General features: G+C 37.6%; 2 protein-coding genes across 3 annotated transcripts; both read left to right on the forward strand.

The window, feature by feature from the left end:
* Window positions 1–525: 525 nt before the first annotated feature.
* LOC106301744 (probable serine/threonine-protein kinase DDB_G0267686) lies at window positions 526–4,344 on the forward strand. Of its 2 annotated transcripts, none has more exons than XM_013738210.1 (14): window positions 526–954; window positions 1,092–1,521; window positions 1,611–1,733; window positions 1,842–2,361; window positions 2,446–2,486; window positions 2,579–2,632; window positions 2,728–2,828; window positions 2,938–3,016; window positions 3,113–3,211; window positions 3,314–3,382; window positions 3,469–3,518; window positions 3,622–3,703; window positions 3,778–3,872; window positions 3,974–4,344. In XM_013738210.1, exons 1-14 carry the CDS (start codon window positions 641–643, stop codon window positions 4,068–4,070), a joined length of 2,154 nt encoding a protein of 717 aa, XP_013593664.1. In that variant the 5' UTR covers window positions 526–640; the 3' UTR covers window positions 4,071–4,344. The 2 variants fall into 2 exon arrangements, with proteins under 2 accessions (XP_013593664.1, XP_013593663.1); XM_013738209.1 differs by having other exon boundaries at window positions 528–954; window positions 2,564–2,632; window positions 3,974–4,341.
* Window positions 4,345–12,405: 8,061 nt separating this feature from the next.
* On the forward strand, window positions 12,406–15,150 carry LOC106304521 (protein IQ-DOMAIN 14). The gene is made up of 4 exons (XM_013740924.1): window positions 12,406–13,026; window positions 13,953–14,165; window positions 14,255–14,332; window positions 14,467–15,150. The coding sequence occupies exons 1-4, from the start codon at window positions 12,451–12,453 to the stop codon at window positions 15,016–15,018; spliced, it is 1,419 nt and encodes a 472-aa protein (XP_013596378.1). The 5' UTR covers window positions 12,406–12,450; the 3' UTR covers window positions 15,019–15,150.
* The last annotated feature ends 1,664 nt before the right edge of the window (window positions 15,151–16,814 follow it).

Raw genomic sequence — 16,814 nt, forward strand, 5'->3', positions numbered from 1 at the left:
GTAAAATCAATTGGAATATTTATTATATACTATACTAAAAATCATGATTTCCATAAATTTATTGCTATATATAATCTTCTATCAATAATATTTCACAGATTTTCATCTATCACCAATAAAAAAATAATTCAAAACACCGATTTATATTACAATTTTTAGCATTTCTATACAAGAAATAATCAACCAAAGGGGTAACAGATTATTAAAATTACCACGTCAGCAATAAATTACAGAATATGCGAATGCCGTTAGAGAGGCCTTCAACACATTCAGGTCCCATTGACATTTTCACGGCAATGGCGGCAACAAGAAGGGCAAAACCGTAATCACCAACTTAATCCTGACAAAATCTTTAGTTCCAGAATCCTTCAACTTACATCGGCGTTTCCACACGTGGCATCACCTAATTATCCCACTTACCACGTGTCGCGAGCGTGACGCGTCACAGTGTTTAATCCACAGCTGGTTTTGTTTTAAGTAAATGGTGCGTCACGAGTAATTTCCAAAGATGGAAAAAATTAATAAACGAAGGAAGAATGAATGCCTCAGTTTCGATCTTCTGATTTTATTTTAATTTAAATAATTGCGGAAACTTGTTCACCCATATGCGTCTGCTCAACAGATTCTCCGGCGAGCTACGATGGCCGGGACCAACGCGGATCCGAGTCTCTACCAGGTGCTGGTGGAGTGGTGCCAGAGGATGGAGACGAGTCAAGCGAGGCTGAGGGAGGATGTGGACGATCTGTTGAGCCAGGAGGAGAGGCGAATCGGCATCGAGGGGGCGCCGGAGGCTGATGATGATGATGCGGAGGAGGCTTGGGATAGTCCGTCGGCGACTTGGGAGAGAGCGGTGTCGGGGTTTTACTTCGCCGATAGCGCGTACCGGACTCTGATGGATTCGATGGGTCACGCTATTCACGTTACTTCCGCTGGCTCTGGAGAGATTACATTCTGGTAAAACCTGATAACCGATTAGCATAATTTGATTCGTATAGGTTGCTGGTAGAATCAAGAGCGATGCGTTGAAATGAATCGGTGTTAATTTGAATTAGAGTGTGGAATCTCTTGTGATCAGTGGTTTCTTGAATCAGGAGTCGTTCAGCTGAAAATCTATACCACTGGTATGCGGAGGACGTTGTTGGATACAGAACGATCGATGTTCTTGTAACCGAAGAGTATCGTAACTGCCTTACTAGTATCAGGAGCAGGGTGTGCCGTGGGGAGACTTGGACTGGTCAGTTTCCGTTTCAGAAGAAAACAGGTGAGCTCTTCATGGCCCTTGTGACTAAAAGCCCGATTTATGAAGACGGGGAGCTTGTTGGTGTTGTTACTGTTTCAAGCGACGCGACGCTCTTCAATAGGATGCATCCGTTGAGTAATGAGCATCATCAACAAGCGTTCGGGACTAGACCTGAATCTAACTTGAGAAAGCACCAGTGGCACCTCCCGAGGCCTCAGATAGCTCAAGTGCCACAGGCTCTTCCAGCTGTCCCGCAGATTACATCAGCTGTTTCGAACCTGGTAATCTCAGATTCTGATTCGTATTTTTTGTTGTTTGATTCTTGTGCAAGATGAGTGATTGTTTGTTTTGGTTGTGGTCAACTTATAAGGCGTCAAAGCTTCTACCACAGAGAAATGGAGATGATTCGTTTAATGCAAATCAGAGTTCTAGGAGCAGAGATGAAAATGTTCCGGTTGTTCCCTCCACAAGTTTCGAAAAATATGGTTCAATGGTAAGTGTTTGTTGTCTACTTAAACAAGACTTCGGTCTTCTTATTGAGATTTTCTAGAACAATTGATGTCTTGTGTTAAATACTGAATCTGCGGATATGCTATTGTAGGCGGATAAGTTTTTGGGGAAGCTGCAAAGGAAGATTACTGGCAACCAAGGAAAAGAAGATAACGAGCCTATCTTAGGAAGTGGAATAAATAGGATGGCCTGTGGCAGTGGATCTGTTTCTAAGCCTTCTAATGCAGTTAGCTGCACGACTTTCAGAGACAATGGCAACGGGAAGCTGAAAAGGTCCGAAACTAGATTCTCGGGAGGTCTGAGTGAAGAGAGACATATAGTACCGCCTACTAGAGACCGATTCCAGTTAATTGGGAATATGAGTCAAAAGAAACCACCCAAAGGACCAGAGTATGGTTTGGTTTCTGGCAGGGGAACTAGAATGTCGGACTTAAACGGTGAGATAGAAGATGCTTGGACGGCTCGGCCTAGTGCTGACCCCTTTCCAGGCCTTGAAGTCAGCCTCGGTAGGCAACAAATTCCATCGAGCCAAATGAATAATGGATTTGCAACCGACTCGTCGTGTGAGATACGGTGGGAAGATCTTCAACTTGGGGAAGAAGTTGGACGAGGTGCATTTCGTTTACCAGAGTCTCATACTCGTTTAAATGTTGAGTCCAATTCTGTGTATTCTGATGAATTATGTTTGTGCACAGGTTCATTTGCTGCTGTTCATCGAGGAGTTTGGAACGGATCGGTAAGGATGTAATTTAAAGATAATTTAAATATGGTTTTTTTACCAAGTGATTGGAATAGCTAACTAGTCTGGGTCAGGATGTTGCTATTAAGGTTTACTTTGAGGGTGATCACAACGCGATGACTTGGACGGAGTGCAAAAAGGAGGTATGCGTATTTGGTTCTCCCTGGCATGTAAATGTTTTGCAAAACAATCCGCCCTAGACAAAAGTAATTAAATCAGTTGGGATCAATATCTTCAGATCAACATTATGAAGAAACTAAGACATCCGAATGTGCTGTTATTTATGGGAGCGGTATGTTCCGAAGAAAAATCAGCCATAGTCATGGAGTATCTTCCAAGGTGAGACTATTGAAATCTTGATCTGGAAGTAGTGTTGCTCCTTGTTGAATGTGTTATAGATTATTCGGCACCCTGTGTTAATTTGTTTCTCTCCGGTTGTGATGATTAGAGGGAGTCTCTTCAAAATACTTCATAGCTCGAATCAGCCATTGGACAAGAAACGTCGTTTAAGGATGGCACTTGATGTTGTAAGACTCTCATTTTCCTGAGACCCCCCCTCGCAGTTTAAAAAATGAAACCCTGTGAAAGGCTGAGTGAATACGGGTTCTCCATTGTCGTTGCAGGCTAGGGGAATGAATTACTTGCACCGCAGGAATCCGCCAATAGTACATAGAGACTTGAAATCTTCCAATCTTCTGGTCGACAGAAACTGGAATGTTAAGGTAAGGCCTTTCATTTTCCTTCACAAGTGGGGCACTCATGAAGACCTTTATAAACGAGTTTATTCTCTCTAACGTACAAACTTACAAGTTTTTTCTTCTTAGGTTGGAGACTTTGGGCTGTCAAAGTGGAAGAACGCAACATTCTTAAGCACTAGATCCGGGAAAGGAACAGTAAGCCATCTCTGATCCTTTTAAATCCAACAAAACATTCCTGGGTCTCTGTAACTAACCATCATTCATATTTTTTCTATGTGCAGCCACAGTGGATGGCCCCTGAAGTTCTCAGAAGTGAACCTTCGAATGAGAAGTACGTTGATATAATATTAACCCTGGATTATTGTTTCTCTTGTGATAGATTGTTCAGTAATTTAAAATTTTGGGATAAAAACTAAATACTTTTGTTGTAACAGGTGTGATGTGTTCAGCTTTGGAGTCATCTTGTGGGAGCTAATGACTACTTTAATACCATGGGACCGTCTAAACTCTATCCAGGTACCTTGTCAACTTGTGTTGTTGTGAGACTATATATAGCACAATCATAAAGATTCTAATCAAGTTTAAAATAGGTTGTTGGAGTTGTGGGATTCATGGACCGACGGTTGGACTTGCCTGAAGGATTAAATCCGAGGATCGCATCCATAATACAAGATTGTTGGCAGACGTAAGACACGATATTCATCTATAATTGTTTCATCTGATATCCCTAAAAAGTTTGGAAGAGGGTGGTTTTTGTAATCTTTATTTATTAAATTCTTGGAACAGTGATCCAGCAAAGAGACCGTCGTTTGAGGAAATAATTAGTAGGATGATGGGCCTGTTCCGCAAAGCGGGGTCGAGTGCACCAGAAGACGAGGATTGAGAAGGTCAAAATGGTTCATGGTTAGAAGGGATTGGTTCACTCAAAGCAAAGGACGTGAACAAAGGAAAAGTATACTTCTGATAAGTTAGTATAAATATACAATGTGTCTCGTTGTATTATGTGCATCACTAATTATGTATCTTCACCAAATCATGCCAAGTGTAGAATAGCTGAATTAAAAGAGGGTCCATCAAAGAAAAGGAAAAGGAAAAGAAAAAGAAAATCGGTTGTTCACCAAGGAATTCAGTTTGGTTTGTCTTTTACAGTTTTGGAAAATGTATAATAAAACAAAATCTCCGGTTAAGTTTGGTAAAATTTTGACTCGGTTCGCGATCAGATTTGGTTTCGGTTCTGTTATACACGGTGCAAAAGCATGTTTTACAGATCCGGTTACAAGAAAAATGGTAATATTTCGGTTCGATTAATGAATATGTCAAGTCTTATAATTGGTTTGCTCAGAAAATAATAGTTTTTCTTTGGGACCCATATCAATATTAAATAGAGAATTATGGAAAAAAACAAGAGGTTGGTGGCTTTTGTGATTTGGAATGTAGTTGGTTTCTGGGGGGACTGGGGAGAGAGGAGAACAGAAAAGGGAAGGTGAGGTAGTGAGCAGTGACAACGCGTAGCTTTGCCTCTTTTGCTTTTATATTATCTCTTACAGGCTTACTTACAGCTTCCCATGACTGCCGTCTGTATCTTCTCAGTACCTAATACTATAAGAAGAGCCAGAACCCTAAAACACTACTTTGTTTTAATCTTTATTTGTGATTCCTCAGTTCAGCATCTTGAAAAAGATGCGTTTCATACACACATAATGATATATTAAAGCAAGGGAGTACATAGTCGGCTGTAACATTGTATAGTGCATGCATGTGCGTGTAGAAAAAAATATTGAAAGGAAGAAAATTTGTTTGTCTACCTGTCTGGATAAGTCCGAACAAATCACATCGAGCTGCATAGTGCTAATACACACATGCTTGTGACCATGGACAACAAACTGCTAGACTTCTAGCTCTTGCCTTGTGTGTATTTCGTAGCATTTCAATTTGAAATTGTAATTACTTTATCTTTTGTATGATGTGTGACTGATTGATAAACGAGTCGATTTCCCAAGCGGTGTCTTTCGGGGAGTACTATATCACGGGAATACAGTGATTGCATATGTAATTTAAAACAAAAAGTGATAGTAGAAGTCACTATTAACGAAGGAAGGTACAAAGTAATTTAAATACTTGTTTTTTTTTCGGTAAAAATGTTAAAATTTATTACTCCTTCTGTTCCTAAATGTAAGACGTTTTAGGTAAAACACGGTTATTAAGAAAATCTATTTTTATTTAAAATGTATTATTAAAACTATAAATTAAAAATAACTGAACCAATTACAAAGTAGAACTATTAAATTTGATTAGTTACAAAGTTTTTGATAAAGTTAAAGTTACCTCAAAAAATGAGAACATCTTATATATTAGAACATAAAAATTGTTCTAAACATCCTATATTTAAGAACAGAAAGAGTATCATTTTTTTTTTGACAGAACTAAGTAGAAACATGGAGCAGCAGATGCAAAAAAATTAAACTAAAACACCTGCTCAGCCTAAGCTATACAAAGAGAACAACTACAAGCAGAGCAACAAAACCATAGGACACGACAAATCAGTGCGACCACTTGCCACAAAATATGGAACCACGGTGAAGCACGTGACCCGTGACCCAAAGCCGGTAGATTTGGCAGTACCCAATACTTGCTTTCAAGCATCACTCACTCAAAATTATTTATCAGATCTTTAGACCATAAAACAAAAACAAAATATTGAATCATCTTTAATAAAAGCATAAAACAAAAACAAAATTCTGTGAGATTTCCTTTCCAACTTAATTATCTTTCTTGTAGATGAGTTTCGTTTTTTTCCCTTTGCAATCTCGTATTCTCGTTACACAAAGGAAAACCGACTAAAACAAGTTAACTTGTATGCTTCGTATTAGTAATAAGATTTGTTATTAAGTGCACCTAATATTGTTAATAAATTATAATTATCGATGATTAGTTCCTATCCAGATTTCCTGCGTCAACCACATGATTAATCAAATCAGGTTGCATTATTTACTTAAGTATCATATAATATTCATTATTATATATAATATCGACATTTATTAGTCCGTTAAAAACTTACGATAAAACCACAATCTCTCTTCCAAACAAATGTTTTTTTGGGAAACAAACAATAGCTCCGCTGCCAATTTTTGACCATCACATGCAGAAGACACGTACGACCGAGTTCATGCACGAAGAAGCGTTGAACAAAGTCAACAACCGTCGTCCACTCGCAGTTTAGTCTACTATATACGACTAAACTTAAACATTCATGTAGGCTCCACGTTCTATACTTGTCCGAGACGTGGCAAAATTACAACGGCCTTTGGAGTTTTGGTCTGATGCATCTTCCGTCTCTTGCGATGCCTTCTTCTTCGCGTGAGAGACATACCGTAGATTCCCGTGGATTAATTTGTCGGTCCAGTTTTTTTTTTGCTCTTTACGACTACGAGTTAGATAGATTCTCCAAATTGGTGGAACACGTGAACCATTGGTTTCATTCTGATTACTACTTAAAGCCATATCTTTGTTAACAGTGTTTGTATGTTAATTATGGTTATAGATTTGGAATATATATTGAAGGTTAACAGCTCACCTTGGTATCCCAAGTTCGTAAATAAGTTCATTTTGGCTAGTTAACTTTGTATTTAGTTTTGGCTGTCATTATATTTGTTTTTGGAAATCAATGTTTAAGTGATTAATATTAACATACTATATAGTTCCATCTCTAGTCTCTTGTTAAAATTTTCTAATATCTATTGTAGTTTTATGTATTTATGACAGATATCCTAGTTATATAAATTTATATTAATCGATCACGTCAATATATTATATTGAGAGAACTACGTAGTTTTCATTCGTACAACACTATTACTATTACACATGTAGCGGTTTCTACCAGTCACAAAACATGATATTTGTCATATACCCTACTAGGCTAGTCTATATACAGTCCGAAAATATTACATCATTTTAAAATGCGTAAGGACAAAAGAGAAAGAAAACAAACAAAAATATAAGAATTGTATTCCGACTTCGATCGAAGCCATAGAGGCAAAACGACGATGCAGCGAATGGCGCGATCCCGTTAGGAGACGAAACAAACGGAGTAGGGACGACAAAAACGTGATCATAAAGTGATCAAAAGAAAAATCAACAGCCCGACGGGTCCCATTAAAAGTGCCTTCATCCGTTTATGGGTTCGTCGCGGATCATAGTATGGTCCATCCTTCTGGAAACGCTTTTTGTCATCTCTATGTTCTTTGAAGTCTTTTTTTTTTCTTTTTTTTTTCCATCTGATATTATTATTCATAAAAAAATACAGAAACCCAAACCCAACCAAAAAAAACTCATAGATAGGGCTCCAAACACAAACACGCAAAACAAAATTAAACCTAAAAGCCCACATACTGACCCAATCTACACTGGCCCAACCAACACGTGACACCGCTTCGATTCTCCCCCGAAGACGAGACGTGTCGAAACCACGACAGCGAGGCATGACACACGTCACCACCACCGCCAAAGAGAACACGCCGGAAACTGGACGGCGTTTCACCGGACCTCGCCGGGAACTGAACGGCGCTTCACCGGACCTCGCCGGGAGCAAGCGCTTACCCAAACTCACCACTTCTTCACCTTTGCTTCTTTTCACCGGAGAGCGTCAAAACAAGAAGTCGAGACCTCATCCAGAAACGAAGCCATCACCCAAACGATTAGAAATCCCTCACTCACCATCCATGCACCATCACCACTTAATTTCAGATCATCAGAGAGCATCAATCGAACAATTCGAGAGCTCATTCGTCACATCAAGCATGTAATCAACCGAATCACCACTCGAGAAACCATAGAAACCAAACAAAAACCGCCATCAAAACGAAAGGACCGTACGATGCGAGAGAATAAGCCGGCGAGAAAGATGTAAAACGAATCATCTTCTCCCGGAAGCAAAGCCGGCGAAGCCACTTAAAGAGCAACGGCTTCCCAGAAGCACGACGTAAAGAAAAGGAATCGAAGAACCGATAGAGCACCGGAGAAAGCTTCATCTCATCTCAGAGAGGAGAGAGAGAGAAGTCCCAGTCTCCATCATGTTCTTTGAAGTCAGTCATCATATATTATTTTCCAGATTCACAAAATATAATCTAACATAATTGAAGAAAATCTTACATTATAGATTATCCATTATTAGGAGCAAAAATAAATATTTCTCTCTTTAAACTCATTTTCTCCAACCACTCACTATTGTATCTTCTAATCACGTTTTAGTTTCGGTGGCCGGCGAATTAATACCGTCGGCCATCAATCTTTTTTGTTTTTTTGTTATCTGGTGATAGTCTTGTAATATATCATATCACTTGGGTCCTTTGTTTCGTGAAATAAAAATTCGATCTTTAAGATCGACTTCTGTTTTCCGCATGTCGGATTATGTGTTCGCAGTGGCGATCTAACTCTCTTCCGTTGCGGATTTTGATTTCGGTTAGATCCAGATTTGTTTTCACTTTCTCTCTTTCGCGTGCTTAATCCAAACCCCGATCTGCTTATTGATGGGTAATCTATTTCAAAGGAGATGCTTTGATTCCTTTTCTTGGAAATCAGTCTTCGTTCATTTAAATCTTGCCAGAGAATCGGCAAGGGATGAAGCTTTCCTGTTGAATGGGTTGAAGATGAAGATGGATCAAGCTTAATCGTTTGGAAGAGATTCAGAAAAGTTTGGCGCTTTGTTTAGTGGTCCAACAAAAGTTCCTTTTCCGGATAGATGAAGCCTTCCCAGCGATAATATCCAGAGAAGTGTGATTATCCATACATAGGTGTCGAAGAAAAGCGGAAGAGATTATAGCGAGTACAAATCAAAGAAGATCGAGGCATGCCAGAAAATTGAAGATATTGCCGGAGAAGATGACTGGGAGTTTGAACGACGGTGATCTGATTTGCATGTCGTTTATTTGACACGTAACGTGTTCTGAAATGTGTATTATTGTTGTGTTTACACGTGTCTAGCTCCACCTTTGTACTCGTGAATGTTCTAAGCTTTTAATAAAATCAATGTTGACAGAAAAAAAAAACTTACGTTATAGATTTGGTTACAGAGGATGTGACTATTTATGAACAAAGAGAAAAACAAGAAAAAAAAATTAGTGGAAATATTAGTAGAAGGGAAGAAAGTAAAAACTCATGTTTTTTTTAGATGAAACCTTCACTCACGACTTTTTTTGATCTATTCATTGGTTATTCTTTTGATTGGTGATAAGCAAGTGGACTCTAGAGTAATTGTATTATCTTCTTTTTCAAGAAAATTTATTCTAAATTATGTTTCCTTTAATGGATTTCTTATGTATTGGATGAAATAAGCAAAAATTATACTCCCTCTGTTTTTTAAAGAAGGATTTTATAGAATATTCACGCATATTAAAAATATAATAAATGTTTACAATTAAATTTATTATCTATTTCAGTGTACATTTTCCAATAACCGTCAACCAATAGTATCTAATTAATTCAAATATTTTTAATTATTTTTTTAAAGGCGTATAATTTATCAATATTAACTACTAAAAATATCTTAAAATTCTAGAAAATCTATTATTTTGGAACAAAAAATAACTCCAGAAACTCCTACTTTTAGGAACAGAATGAGTATTATTGACTATTTTGACAAATTGTTGGGTTACAGGGGATAAGGGTGTGGAAAAGGTAGCTATTGACTATTTTGACAAATTGTTTACTACCACTTCCTCATCGGATTTCAATAGTTTTCTGGTAGAGGTTACACCGGGTATTACTCCCCAGATGAATCAACGGTTGTTGAGATTAGCGGCGGAAGAGGAAGTCAAAGAGGCTTTGTTTATGATGCATCCGGAGAAGGCGCCCGGGCCGGATGGCATGACTGCTCTTTTTTTCCAACACTCCTGACATATTATTAAGAATGATTTGGTAGAGATGGTGAATAATTTTTTGGTTACGGGAAAAATGGATACACGATTAAATATTACTAATATCTGTATGATTCCAAAAATGGAAAGACTCACAAGGATGACGGAATTGCGGCCAATCAGTCTTTGTAATGTAGGATATAAGATTATTTCCAAGGTTTTGTGTCAGCGACTAAAAATCTATCTTCCCTTACTTATATCTGAAACCCAATCGGCTTTCGTGGCAGGAAAGCTGATTTCCGATAATATTCTTATAGCCCAGGAAATGTTGCATGGACTACGAACAAACAAGGCATGTCAGGGAAAGTTTATGGCAATTAAAACGGATATGAGCAAAGCATATGATAGAGTAGAATGAGACTTCATCAAGGCCCTACTACAAAAACTGGGTTTTGACATCCATTGGATTAAATTGATGATGGAATGTATATCGTCGGTTCAATATAGGGTACTTCTTAATGGTCAACCATGTGGACTCATTATTCCACATAGGGGTTTACGTCAAGGGGATCCTTTATCGCCTTATTTATTCATTCTTTGCACTGAGGCCTTAATTGCAAATATAAAAAGGGCAGAGAGGGGGAAACAACTGACGGGAATGAAGGTGGCAAGAGCTTGTCCATCGATATCCCATTTGCTTTTTGCGAACGATAGTCTCTTTTTTTTGTAAAGCCCAAAAAGAAGAATGTCAAACTATTCTTAGGATTTTAAAGGAATATGAGGCAGTTTCGGGGCAGTTAATAAATTTTGAAAAGTCTTCAATTCAATTTGGACATAAGATTGAAGAATCAGTACGACAGGATTTAAGAGATATTTTGGGTATTCAGAATCTTGGAGGAATGGGATCTTATCTTGGTTTGCCAGAAAATATGGGGGGTTCAAAGATCCAAGTGTTTAGCTTTGTTCAGGATCGATTAAATAATAGAGTCAATGGATGGACTTTCAAGTTCTTCACAAAAGGAGGAAAGGAAGTGATCATTAAATCAGTGATTACGGCATTACCAAATCATACGATGTCGTGCTATCGTTTACCTAAGGCAACTGTGAAAAAACTAACGAGTGCGGTATCACAATTTTGGTGGAGTTCAGGGGGAACCACAAGAGGCATGCATTGGAAATCATGGGACAAAGTATGTTTAGATAAGGATGAAGGTGGTCTAGGGTTTAAGGACATCACTGATTTCAACACAGCGATGCTTGGTAAACAGTTATGGCGTCTAATAGAGAAGCCAAACACATTATTCTCTCGAGAGGATAATACCACAACAAGTGGATACGACATTGCCGTCAATTCCAGGAAGATGGTGTTTCACAGATGGTTCATGGAAAGAGGGGGATATTTTTTCAGGACAAGGTTGGCTCAGCACCTTAGAAGGATTTGAGGGATTGTTGGGGGCAAGGAATGTGAGGGCTAGTATCTTTCCCCTTCATGCGGAGATGGAAGCGCTTCTTTGGGCAATGGAATGTATGAGGAATTTACGTCAGTTTCAGGTTACGTTTGCAACAGATTGTTCTCAATTGGTGAAGATGGTTTCGGAACCAGATGAATGGCCAGCTTTTGCAAATTACTTGGAGGATGACAAGACCCTAAAAGAGAGCTTCACCAGATCAGAGATCATCTATGTACCAAGGACGCAAAATACAATGGCGGATAGACTAGCACGCAATGCTAGGAAGCAACCGTCTTTTGTCGTTCACATGGATGCAGATCACCCGGTTCTGTTTACAGAGTTCGTATGAGTCTGTAATAGTTGACGACAAAAAAAAAAAAAAAAGGGAACACAAGGAGTAGTTTTTTTATAAAAAAGATTGTGCAATACTTCTAAATATATAATTTTTAAGTTTTGATCACAAAAATAGACTATAAAGAGGAAAATGATAAAAAAATTTCATTTAATAGGTAAATTGACTCTCATTTAGATTATATGTTTTCAAATTCGAACTTTTTTATAAATTTTTTTTTTTAAACTTTTTTTCGAATTTTTTTTTAATTTTTTTTTTAAATTTTCTTTTTGTAATTCAAAAATACTTTTTGAAACCATTTTAAAATTTTTATTTTTAAATTTTAAATATTTATTTTTTACTATATAAAATTTTAAATCTCAATCCCAAATCTCCATCCATTAACTCTAGATCCTAAGGTTTGGCAACCCATTCTTGTAAATATAGACAAAAATAATATGGAGATATTCCCAGAAGAGACGCGCGAGTGGGGAGCGTGGTACTAATCACAACACTGTGTTCTTACTGCTTCGACTACTTAACTCTTTCAAGTTCTCTCTCTCTCTCAAAACGAGCAAGACGCGGGCGAAACAAAAACTCGTCGTTTCATCCGTTAAGAGAGATTCCGTAATGGGAAAAGCTTCACGGTGGTTCTGGAATCTACTGGGGTTTAAAAAACCCGACCCGGGTTATCCGGATCCATCATTCGAGACGCCTTCTCGTTCTTACCCAAAACGCCGATGGAGGTTCGTCAAATCCAAACGCGAAAACGGGACCGCACCTCAGAGTCACTATCCTCATACTCCTCCGTTGCTACCGAACTCAACCCCTCCACCGGCGTCGTCGTACCACAGATCATCACCGTCGTCGTACCACCAATCGTCTCCGTCATCTAACGGTCGGCGGTGGAAACAGAAGCTGGTATGGGAGGATGAGAGAGACGAGGATTCCGACAAGCATGCGATTGCTATGGCCACCGCGACTGCTTTGGTTTCCGAAGCAGCCGTCACCGCCGCTAATGCGGCTGCTGCGGTCGTTAGACTCAGAAGCAAAAGCGGGAGGTTGACGCATAGTCCCATCGCAACTCATTTTAGCGATGGATACAGTGACGTTGTAGCTTATCATAGCAGCTTCGACGGACACCGACGGGACAGTCGTGATGATCTTGCGGTGATTAAAATACAATCTATATTTCGCGGTTATTTGGTACTTTCCCTTCTTTTTTTATTACAGTATTTGACATTTGTTATGCTAATATTTCTTTTAGTCTGTATTTCTGCATTCAGTTTAGAAATAAAATCATTTTTTCAGAGAAGATGCATAATTTCTTTTTAAATATATTCCATTTTTTTTGCTTTAGGAAGAGTTTAAAATAAAATGGTTAGATTTCTTAAAAAAGTCACGGGGATTATCGTCTACGTTACATTTTCGATGTCGTGAACCTTCTGCTGCTTCCTCTTCCCTAGAAGAGTGATTAGGCACTAACCTTCTATATTCCCATTTTTAATTATTGGAGCAATTGAATATGCTCTGTTTAAACTTTAAAGTAATCTGTTTGTGGAAACCCAAAAGTTTGATGTTGCTTTTTTTTCTTCTTATTTTTATATTCACCGGTCAGGCATGGTTTTCAGTTTAACCGGTTTTCTAGATTGATTTCGGTTCGATCAAATGTAGAGTTAAGCAGCGTTTATATGTAGAGTTGACCGACCTTCAACATATGCTTTTATTTAAATTGGAGGAAATGTAGAGTTGTTGATCAAAAAAAAAATGTAGAGTTAACTACCCTTTGGTTTGTGAATGGTTTTCGCAGGACCACTTCATACATATATTGACATACAAGTCGCATTGTTTTATTAATAGTCGATTCAAGTTTTCTACGATTGTAGGGAGGTTGACAATATACATTATGTAAATGTCTTTATTAATTCATTCCTTTTGGCGCTAACTTCTATCAAAAGTTATGCTCATTTAAAATTCAATATGCTTTTGTGGTCCTATCCATAATGTCTTAACGAGAGTTTGAGCACAAGACTTTTGTAAGATTTGATATTTAGATCTTCTTTGGGTAGCTTTGTTTTTTAATCTTAAATATTAACCAATTTTTTTGTATTGATTGATTAATGTTTTTGAAGGCAAGGAGAGCGTTAAGGGCACTCAAGGGATTGGTCAAGCTTCAAGCTATAGTTAGAGGCCATATCGAACGAAAGCGAATGTCGATCCATCTGCGCAGGATGCACGCTTTGGTTCGAGCTCAGGCTCGTGTTCGTGCCACTCGTGTTATCGTCACACCTGAATCATCCTCTTCTCAGTCCAACAACACCAAATCTTCTCACTTCCAAAACACCGTAAGTCTGTTTTAGATTGTTCTTATTTAATCTGAAACTAATCTTTTATTTAAAGGTTCCTCCTTGACAACTTTGTTCTCATCCATTAGGATCCACCAACGCCGGAAAAACAAGAGCATTCGATCTCTTCATGCAGCTCCAAGCTCGGTCACTCTCATATTTTCAAGGTATTACATCATTATAGGTTTGTATGTTTCTCGTTATTGCATCCATGTTAGTTAGGCTTAATATATTTTACATTTCTCATTATTTGTGAGTCCTATTACTACTTAAACTAAGATATTGGATTAAAATTTTTCAGAGGAACGGTTCTATGGCAAACAACAACAACAGACCGCTCTCAGCCATGAACGAAGAAGAAAAAATCCTTGAAATGGACAGGAGACACAACAAATCTTACACCAGACGCAACAGACCAGACATGTTCTACTCATCCCACCTCATCCTAGACAACTCAGGCCGGTCTGGACCAGTTTACACCTTCCAGTTAAGCCCGTTCTCCTCACATGAAGAGACTGTAAACCAGTTTTGCACTGCAGAGAACAGTCCTCAGGTACACTCAGCCACTTCTATAAGCAAGGGAAGTGCTTTCACGGCTAGTTCTGTTGCACCTAGTGATTGCACCAAAAGTTGCTGCTATGCGGACCATCCAAGATTCATGGCTTGTACAGAGTCATCTAGGGCTAAGGCCCGGTCCGCTAGTGCCCCAAAGTCACGTCCTCAGTTGTATTACGAGCAGTCTTCGTCGAAACGGTTTGGATTTGTCGATGTGCACACTAGTTTTATGAACAAGGCTTATCCCGGTTCGGGTCGGTTGGATCGGCTTGGGATGCCAACTGGGTATAGGTACTGAGAAATGCTGTTGGACCGGGTTGTTCTATTTGGTTGGGGTTGTGATAACCTGATAGTAGTCAAATGTTGAAAAGGAGAACTGGTTAGATCAGTTGACTAAGCTTTGTGTTAATTTCCCTGGTTGTAGTTTGTAGTAAATGGATTAAATTTAAAATGCAAATAGAACTTTTTTTTTTTTTGAAACTAGATGCAAGTAGAACTTGCTTTTTTTAAAAGAAAATAAGTAGACTTGCTTAATCATAACTAGCTTTTGACCCGCGCGCCCGCGCGGATGTATATTTTTCATAAAAGTTATAGTTTATATATATTAAATAATATATATAATACATTTTCTATATTACATATTTGCAGTGTTTTGAAAACCGGCCGGTCGGACCGGTCAGACCGTGACTCGTTCCTAAAACTGATTCCGAGTTATGCTAAAAACGGATTTAAGTTAAACCGGCAAACCTGTGCGTCCGCTAGGGTATTTGTTTATTATTCATACCATATATTTTTTTTATTATTCAGACCATATTTTTTTATTGTATTGTGCTATATATTTTTTCTTATTAGATGTGCGTTGCATAAGTTAGATAGTAATATTTTTTTTTTTTAAAAAAAATCTAATCACGTATTAGTATGCAAGGTGAATATATTTTTTTTACAAATAAGAATGTATCAATTTGAAATTGTATATATTTATTTTATATCATATCTATGCAGTTATTTTTATACCACATAAATTGAAAAGTCATATATAAATTTGTACAGAAAGTAAAGTATACATAAATATTTTTATCTGAAATTTAATTTGATATTTAATAACATTGACCACATGAATCTACATCTAATCTATTAATTTCGTGTTTATTAATATTGGGATATACTATTTGATTTTATCATGAATTATCCAATAAACACATTAACATTTATGTAAATGAATGTTCGAATAAAAAATGTTGTTCATCTAAACTATTAAAGCTGTGTTCTGAAGCATAAGAAACAGCCATCATTCTTCCACCAGAGCACACACGTATAGGCATCTTGTACTTATGTTTTGTAGTTCGATATTGACCACAGGCTAATGTTAGGGAAACATTTTCAATAACTCCCAGTTCTCCTGTAGGCAAATCACGTTGAACTCGGTACATGAGAGTTTGTTTGCAAGTAGCATGGATCTTGGTATCCTAAAAACACATGGTCATATTAGATCCAAGTAAAGCAAAGAAATGTAATGAATGGAAGAAAAGTTATAAATAAAAAGTTATTCATGCATCAGCTAAAACCATCTCGAATGAATCACCTCCAAGAAGTGTTTTTTGCTTCCATGAATGTAAAAAACACTTCACTCGCGCCAGTTGTGTTTTGTAAAGTCTTAGTTTTATGAGAGGAGTAAACGTTGGTTTAGACATGTTTAGGTTTTCTGGATGCGTTTTTTTTACGGAGGATAGATGAGATATATATACTTGGCATAGGGGAGGGTAGGTTTAATAGGAATAACTCATAATATTTTGGTAGTTTTGATTTTAACGCCAAATCAAATCAAATATATACATTCCTTTAAATTATACCATAATGAAAACATAATATACTTTCTATAGATAAGGAATACGTGTTTGTCATGTTTAAATAAAAGAAAATGATAATTGTGTTAATTATTAGTTATGATTTTCTGTAATTAATATTCATTGTGTGGGAGTATGAATCGCTATTTGAATGGTATTTAGTTTTTGAAGGAAATAGCATATTTAGTTTCTATTTTGTATACAGAAAAAAGCAAATGGTATCCTTAATATACTAACAAACATAATAAAA

The sequence above is a fragment of the Brassica oleracea genome, chromosome C7 (genome assembly GCF_000695525.1).
Source record: "Brassica oleracea var. oleracea cultivar TO1000 chromosome C7, BOL, whole genome shotgun sequence".
Classification (NCBI taxonomy): Eukaryota; Viridiplantae; Streptophyta; class Magnoliopsida; order Brassicales; family Brassicaceae; genus Brassica; species Brassica oleracea.